Source organism: Amphiura filiformis, chromosome 5 (genome assembly GCF_039555335.1).
Source record: "Amphiura filiformis chromosome 5, Afil_fr2py, whole genome shotgun sequence".
Lineage (NCBI taxonomy): Eukaryota > Metazoa > Echinodermata > Ophiuroidea > Amphilepidida > Amphiuridae > Amphiura > Amphiura filiformis.
In genome coordinates this window covers 34,151,227-34,175,337 of record NC_092632.1, presented here as the reverse complement: position 1 = coordinate 34,175,337, position 24,111 = coordinate 34,151,227, and the positions used below count along the sequence as shown (strand labels likewise).

Here is a 24,111-nt window from a genome sequence, read left to right as displayed (position 1 = left end):
CTATGCTTGATCAATCTTAGTCATAATGTGAGCAAAATGTAATATGACCAGTCCATAATTATCCAGGTTCTTCCAAGAATTGAAGGTCAATGTGATATTAACACACCATGTGCACTTATCATAGAAGATAACTAACCCATATCTACCATGACAACAGCTAAACAAAGGCAACTCATCAAACAACAAATACTTAATTGCATCATTGAAGGTGACGATAGTCATCTCTTATATTAAAATTACAAGTTATTTTTGCTTCAGTAGGTACACAGTAATATGCTTTTTGATGGCAAATAGTTTTCACAGTAAAATACAGGGGACATAATAGAAACACTTTTAATAGTGGCATCAATCAGCATGTAGCTTCTGCATGGGGTACAAAGTTGTCAAGAACGAGTGCCACTTGGGGCCCGTCCCAGTGGGAGCTATTATACACATTTTCAAAGACAGTGTATGTATTACGAAAATAATCCAGAACAACCATCAAAGCCACTCTTTTAGAAGACAATAAATGACATTACCTCAAGAGATCTTTAAATACAAAACACTGCTTAATCTTCTAAATTTTAGAAGCTTTCAAATAAGCAAAATGATAAAGGTTGTGTATATTGAATTTTCCAATGACATATATTATATGATCAAATAAACTATGAATATTTACAGCCACAGTATGAAGAGGAAGTAATAAGATGAGACAGTAAAATAATGAAGAAATTTCCGCCACATCTCTTTTAGTTAACAAGCTATGACAAGTACATTGAGAAATAAGGAAACCATAACAACGCTAATTTGAAAAGTTTGCAAGTAATTTATCCTGTCTTACTAACCTACTACATAATTTCCTGATGCACTCAAAATGCTCAAATAAGTGCTCAAAATGCCTTGGATTAATCACAAGTCCATTTTTTGCACTCATTTGAGTGAAAAACATTGAATGACTTCCCATTTGGTAGGGTAGTTGATCAAACCATTAACCATTGGGAAAATACTAGGCATGTTGTTACTTATGTGATGCACATTTGAACCTAACTCAAATAGTGACATATCTTAAATAGCTGTGCATTTTTCTCATTACCCCCAGTAAAATTTAACACCCAAGGTATGTTTCGTTTAGAAGGTGTAAATGGTAAAAAGTGGTAACCACCATCGGAAGCATGTACTATCCTATGGGGCATTGTTATACATGTTTCTTTTCCTAATATCAAAACCACTGGAGCAGTATAACTCAAAATTTGGAAACAGATTGTTTTAACGGGAGGCCTCAATGTAAGATAGAAAATACATTATGGACAAGTATGACCAAATTGGGTCACATTCTTCAGTAATTTCTTATATCAAGCTATTGAAACATGTTAGCTGGAGAAGGTCTCCCTCTTCCTCAAAGCATTTATCATTTCCCCCACTCTGAAGTAATCCTGCTTGCACAAACACTACAACTACCATGGGATCCCATTTTGTTACAACAGATATATACAGTGCCAGTCAAATGTTGCGTTACATTCATGTTCAAATTTCACAATGCTATTTATATGACCAGCATGTTTATATAAGGATGTATTTTTACCAACATCAAGGATTACACATTGTAGCATTATGCAATGAAGTGCAGTTCTTGTTTTCTATTATCCATATCATCATCATGGGCTCTGTTGCCTTGAGAAATCTTTTAATTTCTTTTCATCAGAACTACATGCATCTATAATTGAAAATTAAGTTTGTAAAATTTTTAGACATTTCAGACATAACATGAGTAAGGTTTTTATGGGTATATCCACTGGAACTGCAATTTTGTTTGAAAGAATTTCTAGAAATTTCCGGTTCTCGGAGTGCATAGTTCTCGACACAAAAGCGTTGGCCACAATGACCCATCTGACATGCATTATTTTCACTAGGGGCAATTTCATTTGCGGAACCAGTTCCAACAAAATAGAATAAAGATTAACTTATTCAAATTTATTAATATGAGCTACCAAATAAGCTAAAACCTACTAGAATTTGAAGACCGCTAATTGCCACCCCTCCACCAAATCACATCACTGGGCCTATACGCTTCAACCAGTTCCCAGAAATTGCACTCGCAACCTCGGACAGACGGACAGAATGACTGATGGACAACCAGGAAACATAATACCTCTAGTGGAGGCATAAAAATGATTACATGTTTAAGTCGGGAAGGTGATAAAGGGGTTTTTTTTCAGACAAATTTTAATGTGCTATACTTTCAGCAATATGGGTATTTCAGCAATTGAAGGACTTAGCCAGAATTGTGATTTGGCCAGATGTTAATAAAAATCTGTACGTGCAGAGTGAAGCATACAAACGGCCATCAGGCACAATCTGGATATTATCTTCATACATAGTACTTACACATATGACGCAAGTTCATTCAGGGGTATAAAAAATGCACTCAAATTATTCACTGTCGAAGTAGCCAATTATCATTATGTCAACTGAATCATGCTTTTGAGGTCTGAACCACAATCAAAATGATCGCCATACCAAAACTACCGCACATACAAATTACCATTTTTCCATAGGATGTGTGATCAAGTTACCATGGAGTTACATAACCACTTCGCCAATGAATAATGTATGATAGCAATGACTTTACAAAAGTTACACCCAGCAATTCGACACCCAACTTTCATGTGATTTAGTTGTAAAGAAAAATGTTCAGATAAGGCAGCAAATGATAAACAGTAAACAATCTACATAATTAGGTTGGAAAGTTTAATGCTTATGAGCTGCAACTAATTTTGAATTATACAAAAAAGTTATGACACTCCTATAAAAAAAGTCTTATCCAACTAAGCAAACTGATCCAACAGTTTTATTTTATTATCATTTCTTCATTTTATGCAAATTTTTTTAATGTGACTTTTGCACCTGCCCTGATAGCTATACATAAAATTGCCATTTGTTGGATAACTGATTCCAGCTAAATTACCGTATACAGTTTTGGCATCAATATTCATTTTTATCTGTTTATCCTTGATCATTGTATAACATGCTTTGCTAACACCTGGTTCAGGGGGAAATCCCTTACTACATTTATGATAAATAAAATACTCTTGGCACTAACTGGTACAATGTACTTTTTTCAACTTCTTCAACAATGACAATGGATCATTATTCACTAACATCAGATCTTCCACTACCCATTGGTAATGAACCACCTACCCTTGAGAAAACAGGAGATGCCATCCAGGGCAGAAGCTGTTGGGCTGGATAATTTGTGCGATTAACTCAGAAGCACTTCAAGGGTGCGATGAAGGTATGGTCAACATCATACACAAATCGACTGGTTGGTATTTTGCCATGCCTCTGAACTAGAGCTGCAATGTTTACTGTCAGACCTACCACAATTTTTTAACAATTTACAAAACAAAAAAACCTAAAAACAACAACATACCAGTAACGTAAACATCATTTTAGTATGCAAGAATATAAACTGACTTTTCATCATCTTTTCCAATTAACTCTACTCAAGTACTCATTCAATCATCATAAAAAAAAAGAAAGACACACAAAAAAAAACATACCATTAACGTAAACATCATTTTAGTATGCAATTACTCTGAGTATAAACTGGCTTTTCATCATCTTATCCAATTAACTCTACTCATTCAAGCATCATATAAATATTCTTTCAATTGCATGTTTCTCTAATTTCTATTATTTGTCTTGTCATGACTAATTTCACAATTATCATTGTGTAATTTTATTTATCTGATTAACCACTATTTTTCAAACCAGTAACACAAATTATGATGCCAAAAATGTCATGTCTCACCTTCTTTCAATTACCTGAAATCATTTTGTTGTGCAATTTTTAATAACAGTAATTATATTTATTTGTGATCTACTACTATTGTTAATTGTCAGTTCTATACCACCATTCTCTAAACCAATTGAAACAAAAACCCAGCAACATAAAAACAAAAGATAATCATGAAAAAGGTCATACGTCATGTATACCATATTTCAAATGATTCTCACACATACAAAACATTGAACCTATTGTTATTTTCCATTATTATTATGACATTTACCATCGTGAAATATTGTTAATTGTCACATACCAGCATTATTAAACAAATTAAAGGTAAAAAGCTATGGCAACGATAAACGTCATTGTGGTCTATAACTCACTTATCTTTCATCTTTGCCAATTAACTCTACTCAGTCATGCATTACAAACTCTACCAATTATTTTCCTCTAATTTCTGATCAAGTTGCTTTATTATAACTGCTTTATAGCTGTTATTGCCCTTGATTTTAGTGGTGGCATTAGAAATATGTTTTTTTAGGGGAGGGACATTGAGAAGCAAAGTGAATTTCATGAGGGGGGGAAATGAAAAATTTTGCACCAAAATTGCTGCAAAAAGTGGGAATTTTAATGTGTCCTCGCATGCTTTCTATGCTGCCAGCCACCATTGCTTGATTTATACCTTTTTATCAAAGAAGCAGATTGCCGGTAACTTTTTAATATAAAGCATAAACAAATGCCGCATATGTCAACATTAAATAATAAATAAAAGTAAAATAACAAAATTGTAATAACATTCTATAATGCTGGTGATTTAATGTAAACTGATGCATTGTCATTGTTGCTGTTGACCAACTGATGTCCTTTAAGTGTAATTTTTGTGACAGACATTTGTCACAAAATCTAGTGAACTTATTCTGTGGAGTTATGTCTATTAAGTGAATCTTTTAGCCTGTTTTTGAAACACATTTAGAACATACAGCGTACAGCGCACCCCTACGTGCAATCGCCTCCAAACATGGGACGCTGTTTAGGACTATGCAAATGTGGAAGTTTTACAATTAAAACAGGCATTTTTAAATAATTCTGGTGAAAGCTTTCATTTCCGCACTGTGATTCTTAAAAATAATAATATGTGACGTGTCATGTCAAAAGGAGACACTTTTGGGCAGGTTATCAATTTTGAGGTTTTTACATATCTTAAATATAGAGATATTTTGCATCACAACGCCGTTTTCCCCAATGAAATCGGACATTCCTAAGCGAAGATATTGAGTTCGTAAGTTATGGTATTATAAACTTGGAAATTGAGATATCGGCCTTTAAAATATTATTGACAATGTTGAGAGTAGGAATTACCTTAAAAAATGTCTCAAAAAATACAAGATGCCAGTTATATTCCGGTCTGAAACTATCAGACAATATTTTTAACATTAATTACATCATAAATTCGCAACAAACTCAAATTGGGAAAAAATCAGCCATGGGTAGATTTTTGGCTATTTCTCCATTTACGATCCTGCCCAAAAGTGTCTCCTTTTGACATGACACGTCACATATAGTGTAATACAAAAATGAATAATACACATGCCAAAATATTTTCAAAATTCAAATAATTGAAAATATTGGACACAAAATTGTTTTTCTTCTATTATTTGTTATTTTCCCTGGAATTTGACATCATATCTCATACATGCATACAGAGATAGATGACTGTCATCTAAAATGATGATGATGATTATTATGATGATATATTGATAGAGGACATTGTATGGACGTCCTCCAGTCACTATCAGTTGTGGTATATCTGCCCATCTTTATCACCTGGTCAAGCTGTATGTATGTACCAGCTGTGTGGTGAACCAGGGCAATGTCCGTTCACAGACCCATCTTCTCTCGGTCATCACCAACTAAACCATCATCAAGCCTACTAATTAGTTCTAATTAGTTATCTATTGATATAAATATCACACCTAGGTTGACACAAGGTACAGGTAACCATAGACCATTGCACTTCCCTGCATAGACTAATGCTATGTATTAATAGTATGCAAGGTTGGCTACAAAGGGATTGAATTTTTGTTGGATTTAGTGTTAGTTACCAAATATGTAATTGAATACTTGCCATTGTATCAAGTGTAGATGACAAGTAAAAATAGAAAATTTTGAGGTAATCTGAGAGACTACAGTAAGGTGTTCAAGTCTGGTAAAGTGTAATTACCTTGAATTAGTAGGGCAAGGACTGGCTCAATTCCCTCTGAATATGATGTCCTCAAATTGTAAGTGTAAAACACAAGACCGTGGCAGAATCACTGATGATGCCTCAGCTGGTCTGTGGACCAGTACTTAGTTGCGCCACTGACATAAAGGAATTTGGCCATTTGGAAAATGAATATAAAAACTACTTATGATTTCAAAAGTTTGTCACTTTCTAATTAACAGTTTCAACTACTGAACAAATTTGAATCTTTACCCAGAGCAGCCAGCGCACATAAACGTTGAAAAAAACAAACAGTGCATCTGGCCGGATTCAAACCAGCGATCTTCTTATTAGTAGCACAACTCTCTGCCAATTGAGCCACACAGGCACACTGGAGAAGAGTGGAAGATTTTAATCTATAGGTTTGAATGCTGCTTGTCGCATTCCTAGCGGAAGGCATCAGATCTGCATTATACAAAGTCACATAGAGATGAAAATTAAATTTTCAGTTTCAACTATTCATTTCACAATGTAATTCTGTCAATTCATCAACCATAGCAGAATAAATAGCAGAATAAATAACCTTATTCCCTAAAAAGAAAAGATCTTAATCAACCTTATGGCGAAAACAAAGAAAAGATCTTACCTACCTTAAAAATTAAGAGACCCATATCCTTATTCAATACCGACTATATAATTATTACAAAATGCATTGCCCTGAAATGATTTCACTTAAAATAATTCTGTCTCACAAAGACCTTTCATTATTATATAGAATAAATTACATATATAAAGTCTGCACAAAAAGTAACTCAGCTGTTATAAATACGCATATAGATTCAGAACTAATAATTGTTTTCACAATATTTCAACATAGAGACGGATGATTTATTTACACACATTTTGATACCCCACTTGTCAAATGTTGTTCAATATTAACAACACAGTAGTGCTTTTACAGAAAAATACCCGAATTTAAAAGTTGCAGTTTACAGCGATCAATACTGGTCGTTATAATGCCAGCACTGTAAACACGTAAAGCCCGCCATTATCTTCGCGCTTACTTCAAATCAATACAAATAACTGCAACTTTTAAATTGGGGTATTTTTCTTTCAAAACACTGCTGTATTGTCAATATTGAATAAAATTGGACAAATGGAGTATCAAAATGCGCGTAAATAAATCATCCTTCTTTATGTTAAAATATTGTGAAAACAATTATTAGTTCTGAATCTATAGGCGTATTTATAACAGCTAAGTTACTTTTTGTGCAGACTTTATTTGTGTACAGGACATTATTGGGTAAACAATTAAATAATAGATAATGGTGCTGCATTACATAAATGAATGATATGTCATTATGATGTCTATAAAATGTAATAATAAAGGAAAGATACATATTGTCTCAATACCAAAAGAAATGGGCTGAAAACTAATAACTATTAGATTAATTTCGGAGATAAAATCTGAAACATACTTCCTGTATTAAACTTAATTACATGCACTACCATGTACATTATAGAAACAGCATATTAAAAATAAAAACAAACAAGTGATATTTATAACCCATTAAATATTGACGAAAAATAACTGGATCTAAAACAAAATGAAGCAAAAGAAGAATTATATAAATGAACAAGCCTGTAATAATACAATGCAAACTACATCCTGGCAAAAGAGATCTCTGGGGACGTATCACACAATGCATTTGTCACGTTAAGTAAATTTTGTTAGTGAAATAAGCCGGAAATAAGTAAATTTTGTCAAATATAAATTCCACTGTGAATTACCATCAAAGCGGCTTTGTAAAACGTGTTATTAGATTCTACCATCGGAGCACTTATAACAGCCGTAATCCCGTCTAAAAGGTGTCACTCAAACCTATATTTGGTTGATAGCGCAAACTGACATAGGAATAAATGCTTAATTCCCAAAAGCATTTTGTAAAATTACCTACTTCAATTGGCTGGCTACAGCTTAAAAATAATGAATCGTCTTGAGTGCTTGTGTGGGTGTGTTACTATTACTATACATCTGAGGACTTACTACCGGTAAATGGTTCAATTTGATCACATTGTGTTTTTACCTAACATGGAGGTCCATCACCCAAACATTATTAATCCAACATTTGAGATCAATTGCTTTAGTGGTTTTGATATTAGAAGCGAAAATGTGTTTCACGATGGCCTGTAGAAAAGTGCATGCTTTTAGGCTGACATAGCATCTAAACCAAATGTATTTCAAGCTAAAAATGCTTAATTTTGATGAGGTAAACGGGGGTGGGAGGTTCACCCACTATACGGATCGTAGTCCGTAGACTGAGGAATTACCACTGGTCTGTGATAAGTCTTGCATGAGCAATAGTAAAATACTGCTGAAATAGCCATACTTCTTCACAATGTTCTTCCAAGTATGCTTGCTTCACTACTTCATTATCCTTAGATGAACGGACGCACATGGACAGTAACATAGAAAAGTACATTTTACATTATGCACAAAGTAACCCCCAGGACTACATGAGAACAGGAAATAACTTGATCCTTTTTGAAAATTATAATAAATCCTCTAATTATTGACAATTTTGTCATGATCTTGGCAAGTCAAGAATGTTTCTGACAGAAATTGGCTAATTATGGAATTCCACTATCAGAACCGACTTCCTTATAATAATTTCAGTTTAAAAAAAAAAGACAGGGAAAAGTACAGAGCATGTAGCCCCTAGCTAACCAGTCATATAAGGTCAGTGGTTTGCGATTTCCCTCTGGCGACATGTGTACCTCCCGTACATGCCACAATAGTGGTCTATACTGGCACCCATGTTGGCTGATGTACATTGATGTTGTCATGTGGTGGCACAAATGTGGAGCAGATATGACATTCCCTGATTAATTCTGGTTATTTCTGACACAATTTGTAGACACTGAGGATTAGATGATTTCGCCATGTGTGTCATCATTGGGCAAGCCAGGTGCCTTCCATGCTGCCACCTGATCAGATCTCTACTGCAATGCCCAATGTATACTCCACATTGAGATAGAATTTGGGCCAGAATTTTACAACCTCTGCGATGAAAGTTCTTATAGCATTTTCTTATAATTGGCCCCTTCCAGCTATTGATGGCATTTTGGCTCGGCTAACTCCAATCAAGCCAGAATTAGCGATGTGGAAAACTGAAAGCTAGGACGATTAATTGTGTAGCCTGAAAACTGAAAGTGAGGACAGTTGTGTAGCCTGGCTTCGCTTATTCCGGCCAGATTGGAGTCAGCCGAGCTAAAACACCATCAACAGCTGGAAGGTTCCAACTATAAGAAAACTCTATTGTGCTATGGATTTCTGGTCCTAGCGAGAGTAGAATTTTGTTCAACTTTGTGATTTTGATTGGCTGCTCTTAAATCTAGGTCTGGTTATTAGTGACCTCACCAAAAGCATGAGCTATCATGCTGTAGGGCCTACAAGAACACCTACCTAGCAATACATTACATGGAGTATATTCCAATTTCCTCAGTTCTGTGATGCTGCAATAATGGAGTATACAGCGGGCTTAATACAGTATGCTGCATTCAGTGACATGGGTTGAACTTTTTAACTCATGTGTTTCAGGTTATTTTTAGGGGTTCTTAAATGAGATGGTGTTTTTATATTTCCCATTAGGCTCTTAGCACCAGCCAATTAGGTTTACTCCTGATTTGTGTTAACATCCCATGTGGAAGACAAAGTTATTTTTACAATGTGCTTCATGCTTTGCTTCGGGCGAAACGTCTGCAACCATTGCTAATTACAGGATTGTAAAGAAATTTCAAAACCCATCACAGCCTATTCTGAGAACCACTGTACCCAAATAAAGCAAAATTTGCACAGATTTTGACTAATAATTAAATTAAAGGCAAAGATATCAACTACAGTCATGAAAAATTTTCTAATGTCAAATTTTGCACAACTTTTCCCCATTTTATAGCATTCAACATTTCATTGTACTAGGGTTAACGCTTCAAGATAGACTAGAGTGTATACTTACAAAAGGTTACATAGAATTGGGTCAGGAAAAAGCAAGCTGACAAATGTTTGAAAATAAACTGAAGTAGGTAGGTATCATCTCCCGGCCAGACCAATCATATTGATATGCTGATGGCTAAACTTTCTGGCGAGTATCTCAGACTCCACTCTGACATAGATAATTTTTCTAAATTAATTTCACCATGATATATGAGTGTTAACAATGTCAATATACTATAGCCCCAGCCTGGATTTGTAATTCATGTACTGTGCACAAATTGAAATCTTCCACTAATTTATCACATGCTTATCTCTTGAATCAGCAGTTCTTATTAAGATGATTTTTTTCATCAGGATGTAGAGTTGATTTAGAGAGCTTTAAAAGCTAACAAAGACTTGGCATGTGGGGACTTAGACAGTATCTTAGACACTATCCAGGACAACCATAATGTACATTTGAGTGTTATTCTCATTGTCAAAAAGGGCATGTTAAGTTTAAATACAGGGTGTAAATTATTCTAATTTTGCTTAGTTTATTATTATTTATTGCATTATTCTCTTAAGTTGAAGTCTATTCTCCCTAAGAGATTCTTTTTCCATGGAATTCAAACTAATATCAAATTATCTTGTAGATTGAGCTCTTCCAATTGTAATCCGTACAGATTTTAAATGGAGTAACACATTCAGGTAACCCCATTTGAAACTCACACTCCCTGTAGATTAAGGTTGTGTCTTCCATAAGGATGCATGGATTTCAAATGGAATAGCCCCTACTGTACCCATTACAAAAATCTAGCCTTGAATGCTAAAAAGTGCCTTGAATGCACTATAGCTTGAAGGTATTGTAACTGTTTCCTTAATATCACCAACTGATATTGCTTTAAGCTTGAGGCGTGGAAGTCTTTGGAGACTCTAGTGTTATCACTTACGGTTTACTTTGAGCACACAGGAAAAGATTCTTATTCTTCTCGAAAACCAAGTCACTTCCTTCTTGAAATCAGGCCATAAAAAGGATAGTTGTGTAAAAATAGCGTTCCTGCAGCAGCCAGGAATATCAGATTATTCTAGCTTTAAAAAGTTGGATCATTCAAAGTTTTTTTCATGCAAACCTTAAACAAACCAGTACAAATCTGCTCCTATATTCATTTGTATCAAGGATCACGTATTAAACAGCAGCTAATATAGGACGATCGTAAATTGTCTTATATTAGCTACTGGTTTCAGCCCTGTTTATTAGGGAGAGGTTGATAGTCTAGTAGTTAGAATGGAGTGCCTAGAATGCAGAAGGTTGTGGGCTCCAATCCCAAATTGGCACATTCTCCATTTTATTATCTGGAGTGTGCCCCAGAACTTATTGATTCTGTTTTAATTGTAACACATTGGGTAAGTTAAACAGTCCTTTTCCTTTTTAACATGCAAAGGGTTAATTGGGATATTCCAATTGAAATCCATGCACCCTTGTGGAAGAAATGAACTTAATCTCACACACAGGGGGTGTACCTCCTATTTGAAATTCACACTCCATGTGCAGAAGAGGTCATATCTTCCATAGTTGGTATATGGATTTTGACTGGAATAGCCTACTTCCAATTCACAGCTGTGTCTGCTGCACTAAAAGCCTTAGCTTCATAAAGAAGGCCAAATTGGGATCTAAATAAATGGATTGAATCCTTGGTTTAATCAGGAAGTTGGCAACAACTGATTTGTGATTGTATGGACCATACTGCAAACCCCATCTGTACAATGGAGAGTGTTACAACATTTCACAGTCTGATCCAACCAGCCCAAAGGGAGCAAATAATTTTAACATTTAATTATCATTAGCATCAACATTGACCAATTGTCCTATATAACTGACAAATAGCATTTAAAACTGCTATTTGTCTGCTTGGAGCACAGAAAGGCAAACTGCCTTTGTTTAACATTAGCAGTTAACTTTTTGCCCTCGAAGCAGTTGATATTCAACATTTGATAAGTCTTACCAGAAACAAATCTGATGACGAAAACTTCTCCCCCATGGTTTATGCGATGACACCTCAGATCTAGCCCCATCAGCAGCATTCTCTTTCTCTTTCTGTTCTGCTGGTTGCAGCTCGTCCTCCTCTCCTTCCTCTCCTCCTCCTCCCTTTGCTGTTCCCTTCCCTGCCACACCATTGCCATGAGGATGTTGTTGTGGTTGCTGTTGTTGTGTCTGCTTCATGATGGATGGGGTAGTGGTTCTTTCACTCCACGGATGTCTTAGAGAATGATTGGTTCAGGATTGGATTAAGTAGGAGATGATGCATGGTGAGGTGATATCTACAAAGAAAAAAAATGAAACAAAATGATAAAGCTGTATTCAAATGTTATTCATCAGTGATCCCTGCAAAGGAGTAAATAGGTTTTTAGGAATGGCTTAAAAGTAAAATTATCCTTTTTCTTACATATTATAAAACTGCAATGTTGATAAGCAAGAGGATCCATTCAATTGCATGTGACATGATCAAGAGGAATGAGTCACATGTCGCCCCTGGTCGAAAATGAGTTTTCTTCAGAGGACATTTACAGCTTTCAGAAACTGAAAACCCCATGTTGATACGACTTTTCTTTGCGAAGCTATGTCAATTTATCAATTGCTGAAAACAAAATAAAACAAAAGAATTTTAACACTCTCAAAATCAATATTAGCGACATCCGACTCATTTCCCTTGATCGTGTCACATTTGGCTACAAGTGTCTGTATGGAAAGACTTCTCCATCATGGACCAAAATGTGAATTACTATGCCCTGTTTGGTCTTATCACTTACGGGGTATGTGAAAAGCTGATTTCAATGATTTGTTTAGATTTTCTGATTTATTGAATCACTGATAGCACCTTTAATCTTGCACCCATGTGAATGTGCTACTATATGCATTTCTTAATAATATTGTATTTCATTCCATAATCAAACACTATATTCTAGCAAATTCTTGTGAGGATTATAATGTTTGACACCATGGTTCTTCACAATGGGCTATTCCATTTGAAATCTACCCCTGTGGAAGATTTTGGAAATATGTTCCACAGAGGGAGTATGAATTTTAAATGGAATTAGTACATTAGGCAGCTCCATTTGAATTTCATACACCTTCTGAGAAAGAGTGAACCTGAATCTTCTACTGAGGGAGGGTGTTTCAAATGGAGCTGCTAATGCGGTCATTCCATTTGAAATTCATACTCCACCGTGGAAGATATTTCCAAAATCTTCCACAGGGGGTGCATGGATTTTAAATGGAATAGCCCAACACCGTTATGGAAGTTCTTCTTGCCCCGGCAGAGTCTTTGGAAAGACTGTGATACATAATATGCACACACTTCCTGCAGTCTATGATGTATTGTGCATGGGTGTTTGTTTTCAATGTACAGAATTCTCTTTCCATGACAGCTCTGTTGCTCTAATGCCTTTCCATTTCCTAGTCAATATCATCAGTATGTGGTTCAGTCAATGTCATTAGTGCGTGGTTCCATGTATCACACAGCCAGCGGCATAGCGAAGAGTAGCGCCAAAAACAGAGCAATACCTCATTTTTATTTTGTTTTTTAGGAAAAGGTTGCTTGGAAACAAAATTAAACTATGGATACCCCAAAGGTTTCTGCTATTTTTACCTGTTTATACTCTATACAAACATGACTGTTTTGTTAAAATGCTGCAAATATTATTCTTAAAACATGTTCTTGCTCTGAACTTCAAAGAGCAACACCAAGGCTTATTATCCCCTTGGTATCCCCTTTACAGTTTTGTCAGTGATGCCAGGCTACTTGAAGATCCCTACGATTTAGATGCCGAATTGGGCTACTTGAAGATTGCATGTCGCGCCTCACAAAAAATGTGATGCAACTTGCCTCAAGGCCGCAGCTGTAGTTTGATAAATTTTCGTTTAATTTTGTCAAATTAGAAAGGGTTTTGAGTCTCCGAAGTTTCAAAAACAATGGGTTTTGTAACCATGTATCGATTGGTTACCTAGTACTGGAACATAATTTATAATGCTCTTCTGACCAACTGGGTGACTTTAATAATAATAATAATAATGATAATAATAATAATAATAATGATGATTTAATATAGCGCCGGTATCCGCCTTTCGACGCTCAATGGCGCTTGACACAACAAGTTCAAAAGATCTGAGAAAAATATATCAACATGGTGACACATTTCATAAGAAAAAGAGTCACATACTAAAAGAGTCACTCTTTGAATGCCTCATTGTATAGATGGGTCTTAAGTCCAGATTTGAAAGTTACGATATTGTCACATGTTCTTAGTGCTACAGGCAGTGTGTTCCATAGTTTAGGTGCACCAACTTCAAGGATCTATCTCCCCAAAGGGTTCTTGTACTGAAGCTCCAGCAGGCGCCCACTGTCCGCTGATCTCAACTCAGCTTTATCCGGAGTGAAAGCATCAACTAGATCACTCAAGTAGAGGGGTGCCTGACCATGCATGCATTTGAATGTTCTAAATTCAGGTAAAACCATCCAAATATCCAGTATTGGGTGCTTTTTTTGATATTACTACAAATTGAGCTTCTTGATTCACTACACCCTGGTACTGAAATATATTGGCAACACTGTTTAGTAATTTGCTACTTTTGTTCAGATGCTTAAAATGTCAGGTGCTCTTCCAGAATCGAGAATACAGTACTTGGCCTACAAGAAAAGAATGATGACGACCACAACCCAAGGTTGTTCATGCAGCTACTACATGGCACTCTATTTTTCCCCATCAAGTATATTTTTGTTCATTTTACTCTACTTGATTCATAACATACTACATTACCACTATTTTTGCTCTCACTTGAATATCATCAGTATCATAAAAGTACCAAATGCATATCACATAGGGCTAGTCCAGTTGAAATCCATACATTTCAATTGGGGTAACTTGAGCGGGTGACTCCATTTGAAATCCACATCCCCTGTGTGGGAGATAAGGTCATGTCTTCCATAGGGGGTGTATGGATTTCAACTGGAATAGTCCATTTCCATACAAGTTCTTATGCATGCTAGCACCTGAAATTCATATAGACCTACATTTGAGATCACCACTCTCCGTTCCGTTTTTCCTTATAAAGTACGGTCACATACTTGATCAAATAGTGAATTGAATATTTGCCTCATAACACAACCTCTTCCTGTTTGCTATCCATATTTATTAGGTGCCATTATCAGAAAATTGATACACTACTTCTCAGTTGAAGCACCACTTACACGCGACAGAAATGGCACTTCACTATCATATGATGATACAGATTCTTAGCTTGTAGCATGCCAAGATGACTGACACTTATGGAACCACACCGTGCAAGAGTTGCTTTCGAGAGTTGCTTTCGAGAGTGTCAGGTATAAACTTTGTGTAAAGCACAAAGGAAAATTGTCAAAATTGTATCTTTGCTTGAAATATTTGAGCCAAAAGGGTCCTTATGAGCCTATACATGTAGTCATTTTGATGTGAAGATGTCATCTACATGAGTTGTTATAGCTGATGACACACACGCAGTTGGGAATGGATATATTTATAGAAATCATACATAAATACAGTGGTCATAAGCCACATTACATATCAAAATAATAAGTTCTATGATACTACCAGTATTCTTGGCTTTATCACCAAATTATTCATCATGCCTGTTTTGCCTTTGACATTTCATAGTTATTATTATTATTTCCATGTGATAACAATATTCTTTTCATTCATTCTGTGCATATAGTAAGCAGCTTGAACCTTACCGAAATACAAACATTGACTCAAGCAAGCAGATGACACAGGTGGTAGTCATACAAACACATTAGAGCACTGCCACAATTTTCAGAACAAGGGTGCGGCAACCACATCAGGGTGATAGCAGATTAGGTTACCTTTAAAAAACCTGGCCTGCCACCTCTTGCAAGTGGCAATAATAGCCCAATTTACAGCTCATGATCAATGAGGAGTTGAGGACAATTCAACTGAAAGTGCAACATAAGATTCATTTTCATGTAAGGACATCCTTTTCCACAATAAGAAATGATGCTAAAATTGCATTACAACGTGTTGCATATATTGCATTCTAGTGATACATGGTAAATAGGATCTGAATCTGGTACTAAAAATATCCTTTGGCTAAAAGTTTATAAAGTGGTGTACTTTTTGATGCGGAACAAGCTATCAGCCCATATTTTATATGCTAACCAATAATATAGAGGATGTCAGTGTGATGTCATTTTTGGCCATCGTGTAGGAAAATCAATCAATACAATCAAAAGAAAATCATGTGATAACCTACAGAAGATGTCAAAGATTCACACCCATGACAATAAAGGGGAATGCAATCATATCAATTTACCGACAAGATTACATTTACAAGGTTACATTCTCATGTTATGTTATGTTATGTTTGAAACTGCTACTACTATTGTATGATAATCACCTATTTGACAGTCATATCTAATAACAGCAAAACTTTGCATTAAATGTTGTCCGATCTGTGTGAATTTAATTAATGCAGCTGAAAAGTAAAAATACGTTTCATATGTACAATGCATTTTATGCAAATAAGCTGCACCAGATGGTCGGGCCTTCAATATGATAATTTGACGACAAATTCTGTGCACTCACACAAATTTACTACCCTTATGCCTAGTTGATAATTATTATGAAATTATTACAATGAAAATTATATTATACAATAGACTGCGAGAGTGAGATAGCGATAATAGTTGTATTGCACTGGTATATGAATGGCTTAGTAAAATTTAACATTTTATGATTTGGGTTCAAATTGGCTGGCAAAAATTCTTTAAAAAAATAAAAAACACAACACTCTAGTATCAGAATACCAAGATTACCAAGGTACAGACATCCTGAAATCAATCCCTCCAGATGTCACCATTTCACCATGTCCAGAGTCCTTGAGCCAGAGTCTGCAATCCTTTCAGAAATCTAGTGGTAGCAGATAAAGTGGCCAGTTATTCCTCATGGATGATGGATATAAGCTTTTGCACGTTTGTAGCTAACCAGTTCTGAATCCATCAAATTCAAAAATTTCCAGTAAAACTTGATCAGCACTTTGCATACCATTAGACTCATGATAAGAAAATAATAACCATCAAAGAGCTCTTGAATCACATAAATTTATTAATCATTGGGAATCAGACACAAACACAAATATTACCTTGTGAATCAAACTCAAAAACAAATCCACAAATATTACTTTGTGAATCAGACTCAAACGCAAATCCACAAATATTACCTTTTTTATACCAATCCACATAATAGGAAAACACATTCTTAAATCACATGTTTTTCAAGTAGCAAAAACAACATTTTCCCGTTTTCAAACACTACAAGCCTGATATTGATGAGACTATACGTGGTTGGATGTGAATATGGTTGGCCACTCATGCAGCAAAATGTGCTGGAATGTCAAGGTGAGTTGCCAAGTAAAAAAACAAAGATGATTCAAAATTGAGCATCTCTGTGACCTCACAATTTTCTGAAGAGGAAAATTAGTCAAAATTGATCATATACATCAAAAATATATTTGGTTGGAATAATAAGTCTCACATTCAATACATCTCGGAAAAATATGAATAAATGACCTTGGGAGTAATATTCCGGAATAAATAAAATAATACCAATACAATTGATTACAGGTTATATTGCTACATACAGAACAAATAAATGTGAATTTCAAAGATGCAAATTACCATGGTAACTGGGGTTGGTATCAGAGTGAACTACTGGATAGTTATGAGATAGGTTAACATTAAATGCTACGCACCTTGATTTACGCACATTTTAAACATCATTTGATATTTAACATTTCTGATTTATTTCAAATCTGTTATTTAAAGTTTGCATTATTTGATACTCCCAGTCAAACTGTTTCTCCTTTTCAAAACATGAAATATGGAAGTAAACGAAATAAAATAAATATATAAATAAATAAGTATTAAGAAGTAGATTTACCAGAGACAGCTATACAGTACTTAATACCAATTATGGTAGAGTTAAATTTAAACACATATTTTATTAGATTCCACTACACAGCGTTTCACACAATGGCAATCATCATGTGAACGATAAATAAGAATAAATAAATAAATAAATAAATAAATAAATAAATAAATAAATAAATAAATAAATAAATAAATAAATAAATAAATAAATAAATAAATAAATAAATAAATAAATAAATAAATAAATAAATAAATAAATAAATAAATAAAAAATAAAAAGTATCAATCAATCAATCACCGATCAATCAATCAATCAAATCAATTAATCAAAAAAATAATGGGGCACATGGAAATTATACCCCAGAGTTACACACACTTGCAAGTGTGTTACCAAGATCTACATGTGTGCTCATTTAACTCATCAATCAAATCCAAACTTGATGTTTCAATTTACAAGCAAGCTACATAAGCATTAAGCACCCGCTCTAAACCTTCCCTGTCTAAACATTGTCAAAGAAAATGAATTCGGCTATCAGTGAAAATAACTTGCCAAATAGGCTTGTATGAATCCAAACTCACAATCAATGCAGATGTCTTGTCCTGATCAATATTGACAAGGAATACAACATGATTGTCCTGGGGTGAATCAATAATAACCCATGTTATACCAGTCTACCATGTCATGAGTTGCAATACATACTTAATCAGGTGAGTAACATCACCTGGCCCTGTCTGTACCTCAAGGATACAGTGCAACAGCCATGTGAACATTGTCATCTAAGGGGGATCTTTTGAATTCATGCATTACAAGCTTCAACCACCTTGTCTAAACATTGTTGGAAGAAAATGATTACTGCCGTCAGTGAAAACAACTTTGCAAATAGGAGCATGAATCCACACTTACGATCAATGCAGATGTCTTGTCCTAATCAATCATGACAAGGAAACACAACATGTTTGTCCTGGGGTGAATCAATAATCAACCATGTTATACCAGTCTACCATGTTATGAGTTGCAATACACTAAATCAGGTGAGCAACATCACCTGGCCCTGTCTGTACCTCAAGGATACAGTGCAACAGCCATGTGAACATTGTCATATATGAGGGGGTAAGTTTCAGCAAACATAATCTGGATATTTCATGATAAGTTTTTACCCATAAGATGCCAGTATCTACTTATTTGACATTGTTTTAAGAGAGATAAATGTACAACAATTTGTACTCATTTCACTGGAATAATCCTTTGAATTCAAGCATGACAAGCTTCGACCACCTTGTCTAAACATTGTTGGAAGAAAATGATTACTGCCTTAAGTGAAAACAACTTTGCAAATAGGAGCTTGAATCCAAACTTACAATCAATTCAGATGTCTTGTCCTAATCAATCATGACAAGGAAACACAACATGTTTGTCCTGAGGTGAATCAATAATCAACCATGTTATACCAGTCTACCATGTTATGACTTACACTTGATTGATAACATTTACTTCAGCTTATAAGCAATAGGCTACATACTAAATCAGGTAAGCAACATCACCTGTCTGTACCTACAAGGATACAGTGCAACAGCCATGTGAACATTGCCATCTAAGGGGGAAAGTTTCATCAAAACATTGTCTGAATCATTTTATGATTCAGCTCAGGATGAAAACTTTCTAACCATAAGATGCCATTATCTGCTTACTTGACTTTGTTTGGACCTTGCACTTTCAGAAAGAGAGATAAATGTACCACCACTTGTGCTCAACCAATTTATACCAGTGTACTACATTATGAGTTAAACTTGATTTGATAACATTTACTTAAGCTTATAAGCAATACATACTAAATCAGGTGGGTAACATCACCTGTCTGTACCTACAAGGATACAGTGCAACAGCCATGTGAACATTGTCATCTAAGGGGAAACTTTTATCAAAACATTGTCTGGATTATTTCATGATTCAGCTCTAGCCTATGACTGTCTAACCATAAAGATGCCGCTATTTAGACCTTAAACTTTGGAAGACAAAAAGTTGTGACGTTAGTACTGCCATGCCCCTCGAATAGCACCAGCGAAGCAAGCACCTTGCATTTTAGATCATCTTACAGGTATCAGAGTCCCACCACAGAGCCTGTGCTAAAAAAAACATCACACAAAACAGACTCATGCAATCGATTTCTTAATCTTTCTGGATGTTAAATATGCATCAAACTGGCAACCCTTTTTGTTACAGATCTGCAGTACTATGCTAGCTTGCCTATTTGGTTCTGATCAAAGTATACAACTGCATGCATTAATCTGTTTGGTACCACCGTCAACCTTGCCCTTCGTAAAATTTTTGACTTATTCAAATTGGTGACTGCACTAGATTTGTGTGTAACCCAGGCTTCATAGGACAAAAATAGGAGTAACAAATATTCACAGGAGAAATACTGCTACTAAAAAATGGCTAATTTTATTTTTCAAAGTTGGATGAAGTTGTACAAAATAGCATTTTTTTTTTGCTGAAAGACGGAAAACAGGATGATTCTGATTTTCAGTGTTTTGGGACACAGAAAACGGGACAATCCCGGGTAAAACGGGACAGTTGGCAAGTATGCAAAGTGCTGTATTCATACAACACCCATCAGCTCCTTGTTACAGCTACACACAAGGCTTTCTAAATGTCACTACTGCTATCTCAACTAACAGATCTATTATTCTCCCAAGCTCTTGTGGGAGGACAAGGTGACTATTTAGATAACATTGCACATAGCCAACTGATACCATTACTTCCCTTCTTTTCATCAGATAGTAATCGGTTGCTTTGTTCAGAGCAAATTGGACAGTACAGAGATATGTATCAACTGCCTTTGCCTGCCTCACTGCTTGACAACCTTAATTTCTTCTTCTGATACAACACGGTGTAAGATTATGTTTGTTCTCTCTCTATCATCTTACTCCTAATACTAGGAATTGTGTATCAAATGTTACAATTATCTTATGACATTAATGAGAACATTATGAGCCTTTGCCTTTATCCTTATTTCTATAAAATACTGTACAATCTAGGTCTGTATAGTATGATCCTTCTGACCACACAACATATTGTCCTGCATGTGTGCCTACCTTAGGCTTCACATGTAAAAAAACTCATTTAATCACAAAGAACTGTATTCACACAAAACCACCCATCAGCTCCTTGTTACAATTTATATACATACAACATTACAAGGCTTTCTAAATGTCACTCCTGCTATCTCTACTAAGAGATCTATTATTCTCCCAAGCTCTTGGCTGGCACTCATGTGGGAGGGACAAGGTGACTATTTAGATAACATTGCACATAGCCAAGCTATATTGATACCATTACTTTCCTTCTTTTCATCAGATAGTAATCGTTTGCTTTTGTCCATATAGAGCAAACTTGACAGTACAGAGATATGTATCAACTGCATTTGCCTGCCTCACTGCTTGACAACCTCACTGATTTCTTCTTTTGATACAACATGATACAAGATTATGTTAAATCGCTATTATCTTACTCCTAATACTAGGACTTGTGTTACTGAATGGTACAATTGTCTTATTTACATGAACCTATTAATGAGAACATCCTGAACATATCATTGATCTGTATGTCTATGTATATGTAATTATGTATAGTACATACAGTTCTGAACCATTTTCATGCTCTTCATGATGCGTTCAGTTTCAAATACTTTACCATCAGATGTCACATATAATTTTTTATAAGAATTAACTCTCATTTTGCAGTTTAAATAGGCCAATCCCGCAGGGTATATTTATTGCATGACATACACTAATAAACATTAAATGCTTTCACTGACAAATATTTTATAATATTTTGACAGAAAAAAATGACATAATTTGAACACTCAACTTCTACAATCAAACAACTTTATTAGTATAAAAATATTTGCTGAGATGAGGAGACACATGTCACTTCCATCACATCATCACAGACCCTTGTGCGGACATTCTTTTCACCTTGGCATTTATACTGCCTCCCTCTCCATGCATTAATAGTACATGCTCTAAAATGTGCAGATGTTCTGCTCTGTGAAGATAGAACACCTCAATCATTGAATGTTTTAAAGTCTTAAAGTTTATCTATGTGTTGTCTCCTCCATTCATCAAATGTGACATGATCAAGAGGAATGAGTCGGATGTCGCTAATATTGTTTTTGAGATATTGGCAAAAACAATGTTCGAATTCTTTTGTTTTGTATTGTTTTCAGCCATTGATAAATTGCTCATAACTCGGTAACCAGATGTTCGATTTTGATGGGGTTTGAATCAAAATGTAGCATTCATAAACTGCCAGAAAATGATGTAAAAAACTTCTAATTGAAAATTGCCGACATGTGACTCATTCCCCTTGATCATGTCACAAATGTTGAATGAGCTCTTTAGTTCAGCAATGATGTCAGCAGTGGCTAGCCACAGTGTAGACAGACAGCTTCATACACAACCAGGTTAGTCTGCTTCTTGTAACCACACACACTTATGGTCGTTGCCCCTTTGTAACTAATACTCCTTGTACAGGTAACCTTTTCTGTACTTCTGACAATTTACCAAATGTTAGCTAACTTTTGCCTAAATTTTACAACCCAAACAATACAAAGGTGAGAAAGTTGCAGTAGATATGTGAAAAAGTACTCACATCCCCAATGAACCTGGTCAAGAGTTGCAATTTCTTATATTGAAGTAGGCTAAATACACAAACTAATTTTCTTGACTGTTATGAAGGTGTTTACATTTCATCATCTTTTACTCCCACATAATGAAACCGGAACACTGCTGCATCATATAGATAAAACTGATCTGTTTTCTCAATTTCAAATATTGACAAATATATAACTGGTCAATTATGGGCTACTTTTGATCATACTAACAAAATTATCTTGGCATATTATAAGTAGGGTGTCAATTTTAAAGCAAGAATTATATGGCATGTATTTGAGGCTTCATTTAAAAAAATTTGAAAATGGTGAAAATCACATCACGTTTTTCATCCGAACTCATTCTTATTATCTTGACCCCATTCCTGAGGCCAAGTCATTGTCTCTCAAAAGAGAGGATATAATGATGATGCATACTGCCATTTGTCAATATACACCCATCCTTCTTTCCTCTAGCATATTTATCCTTTGATCCAGGTTGCTAGCCAGAATTTTGACAATAAACATGACTGTAAAAGCATATTCACCTGCCTCAGAACATTTGAGTCTAAACATCATACATCAGGATTGCCTGCAATGGGCAATGACCTCATCTTGGTCAGATAATGGTACTAAAATATAATTAAATTCAAGACGATCCTTCTTTGCATGGATTGCGGTATTTTTGGATATGCTGCACTCATTCTTTTGCATTACAAGGTCAGAGGAGATGCTAAAGAGTTCAATGTCCACAATAACTGATAAATTTAGTCTAATACTATTTGAATTCTTACAGTTACAGTCAAGTGCAAATATCATGGTTGTAGTATTCAAGAAATATAACAGTGTGGAAGAAATAGCGTGGAAGAAACTAAGATCAGTCTTCTCTTGTTTAAAAGAATACGCCCTAATCTTAATCCTTTTCTTGCACATAACCCAAATCCCTAACTGCAAATCTTAAACCAACCCTAAAATACATTGCCTACTTACCTAATTCGCCTATTGCATGTTTCCGCCATGATGCAAGGAGAGCCTCGAACTGGCATGACATGAAAGGAAGAATTACACAACTTAAACCAATGTTATAAGGCTGGTTCAATTCTCATTCATGCATGCTGCAAGATCGAGGCTCTCCTTGCACATGGCGGAATCATGCAATGGGCTAATGCAAAAAACAACCATGTCCTCCAATGGTTCTATACCATATTGTGACTCTAGGCCTTACCTGCTAGTACTTTAGGAACCGTAAAAAAAACCCACTGACCATACTACTGGTTACCACACAGTGGTTCTTGAAATAGGATGTCCCAAACCATGCAACTACAACTAACCAACTATAGGTATCTGGCTCATCCAGTTCTGCTGTACAATGCTTGAACAGCATAATTTGTCTATATAATCGATTGGTTTCAACACTCATGATGGTCAATGACCAGTGACGTAGCATATTGGTCATATATAAACCAAACAAATGGAATCCGATGTGTTTAGCTATAAGTTGATATGTTTGGGATGTTATTGAAATCTTATCATGTCATATATGT

The 24,111-nt window shown here is 35.3% G+C and overlaps 1 protein-coding gene across 1 annotated transcript in view; it reads right to left on the bottom strand.

Annotated features, from left to right (window-relative positions):
* The window catches only part of LOC140153023 (protein dispatched homolog 1-like), a 105,373-nt gene that overhangs the window by 46,350 nt on the left and 34,912 nt on the right, over positions 1-24,111 (bottom strand). Inside the window, exon 2 of the mRNA XM_072175611.1 lies at positions 11,943-12,258. Within this exon, the coding sequence (XP_072031712.1) occupies positions 11,943-12,160 (218 nt within the window). The 5' untranslated portion in view covers positions 12,161-12,258. The remainder of the gene's footprint in view (positions 1-11,942; positions 12,259-24,111) is intronic.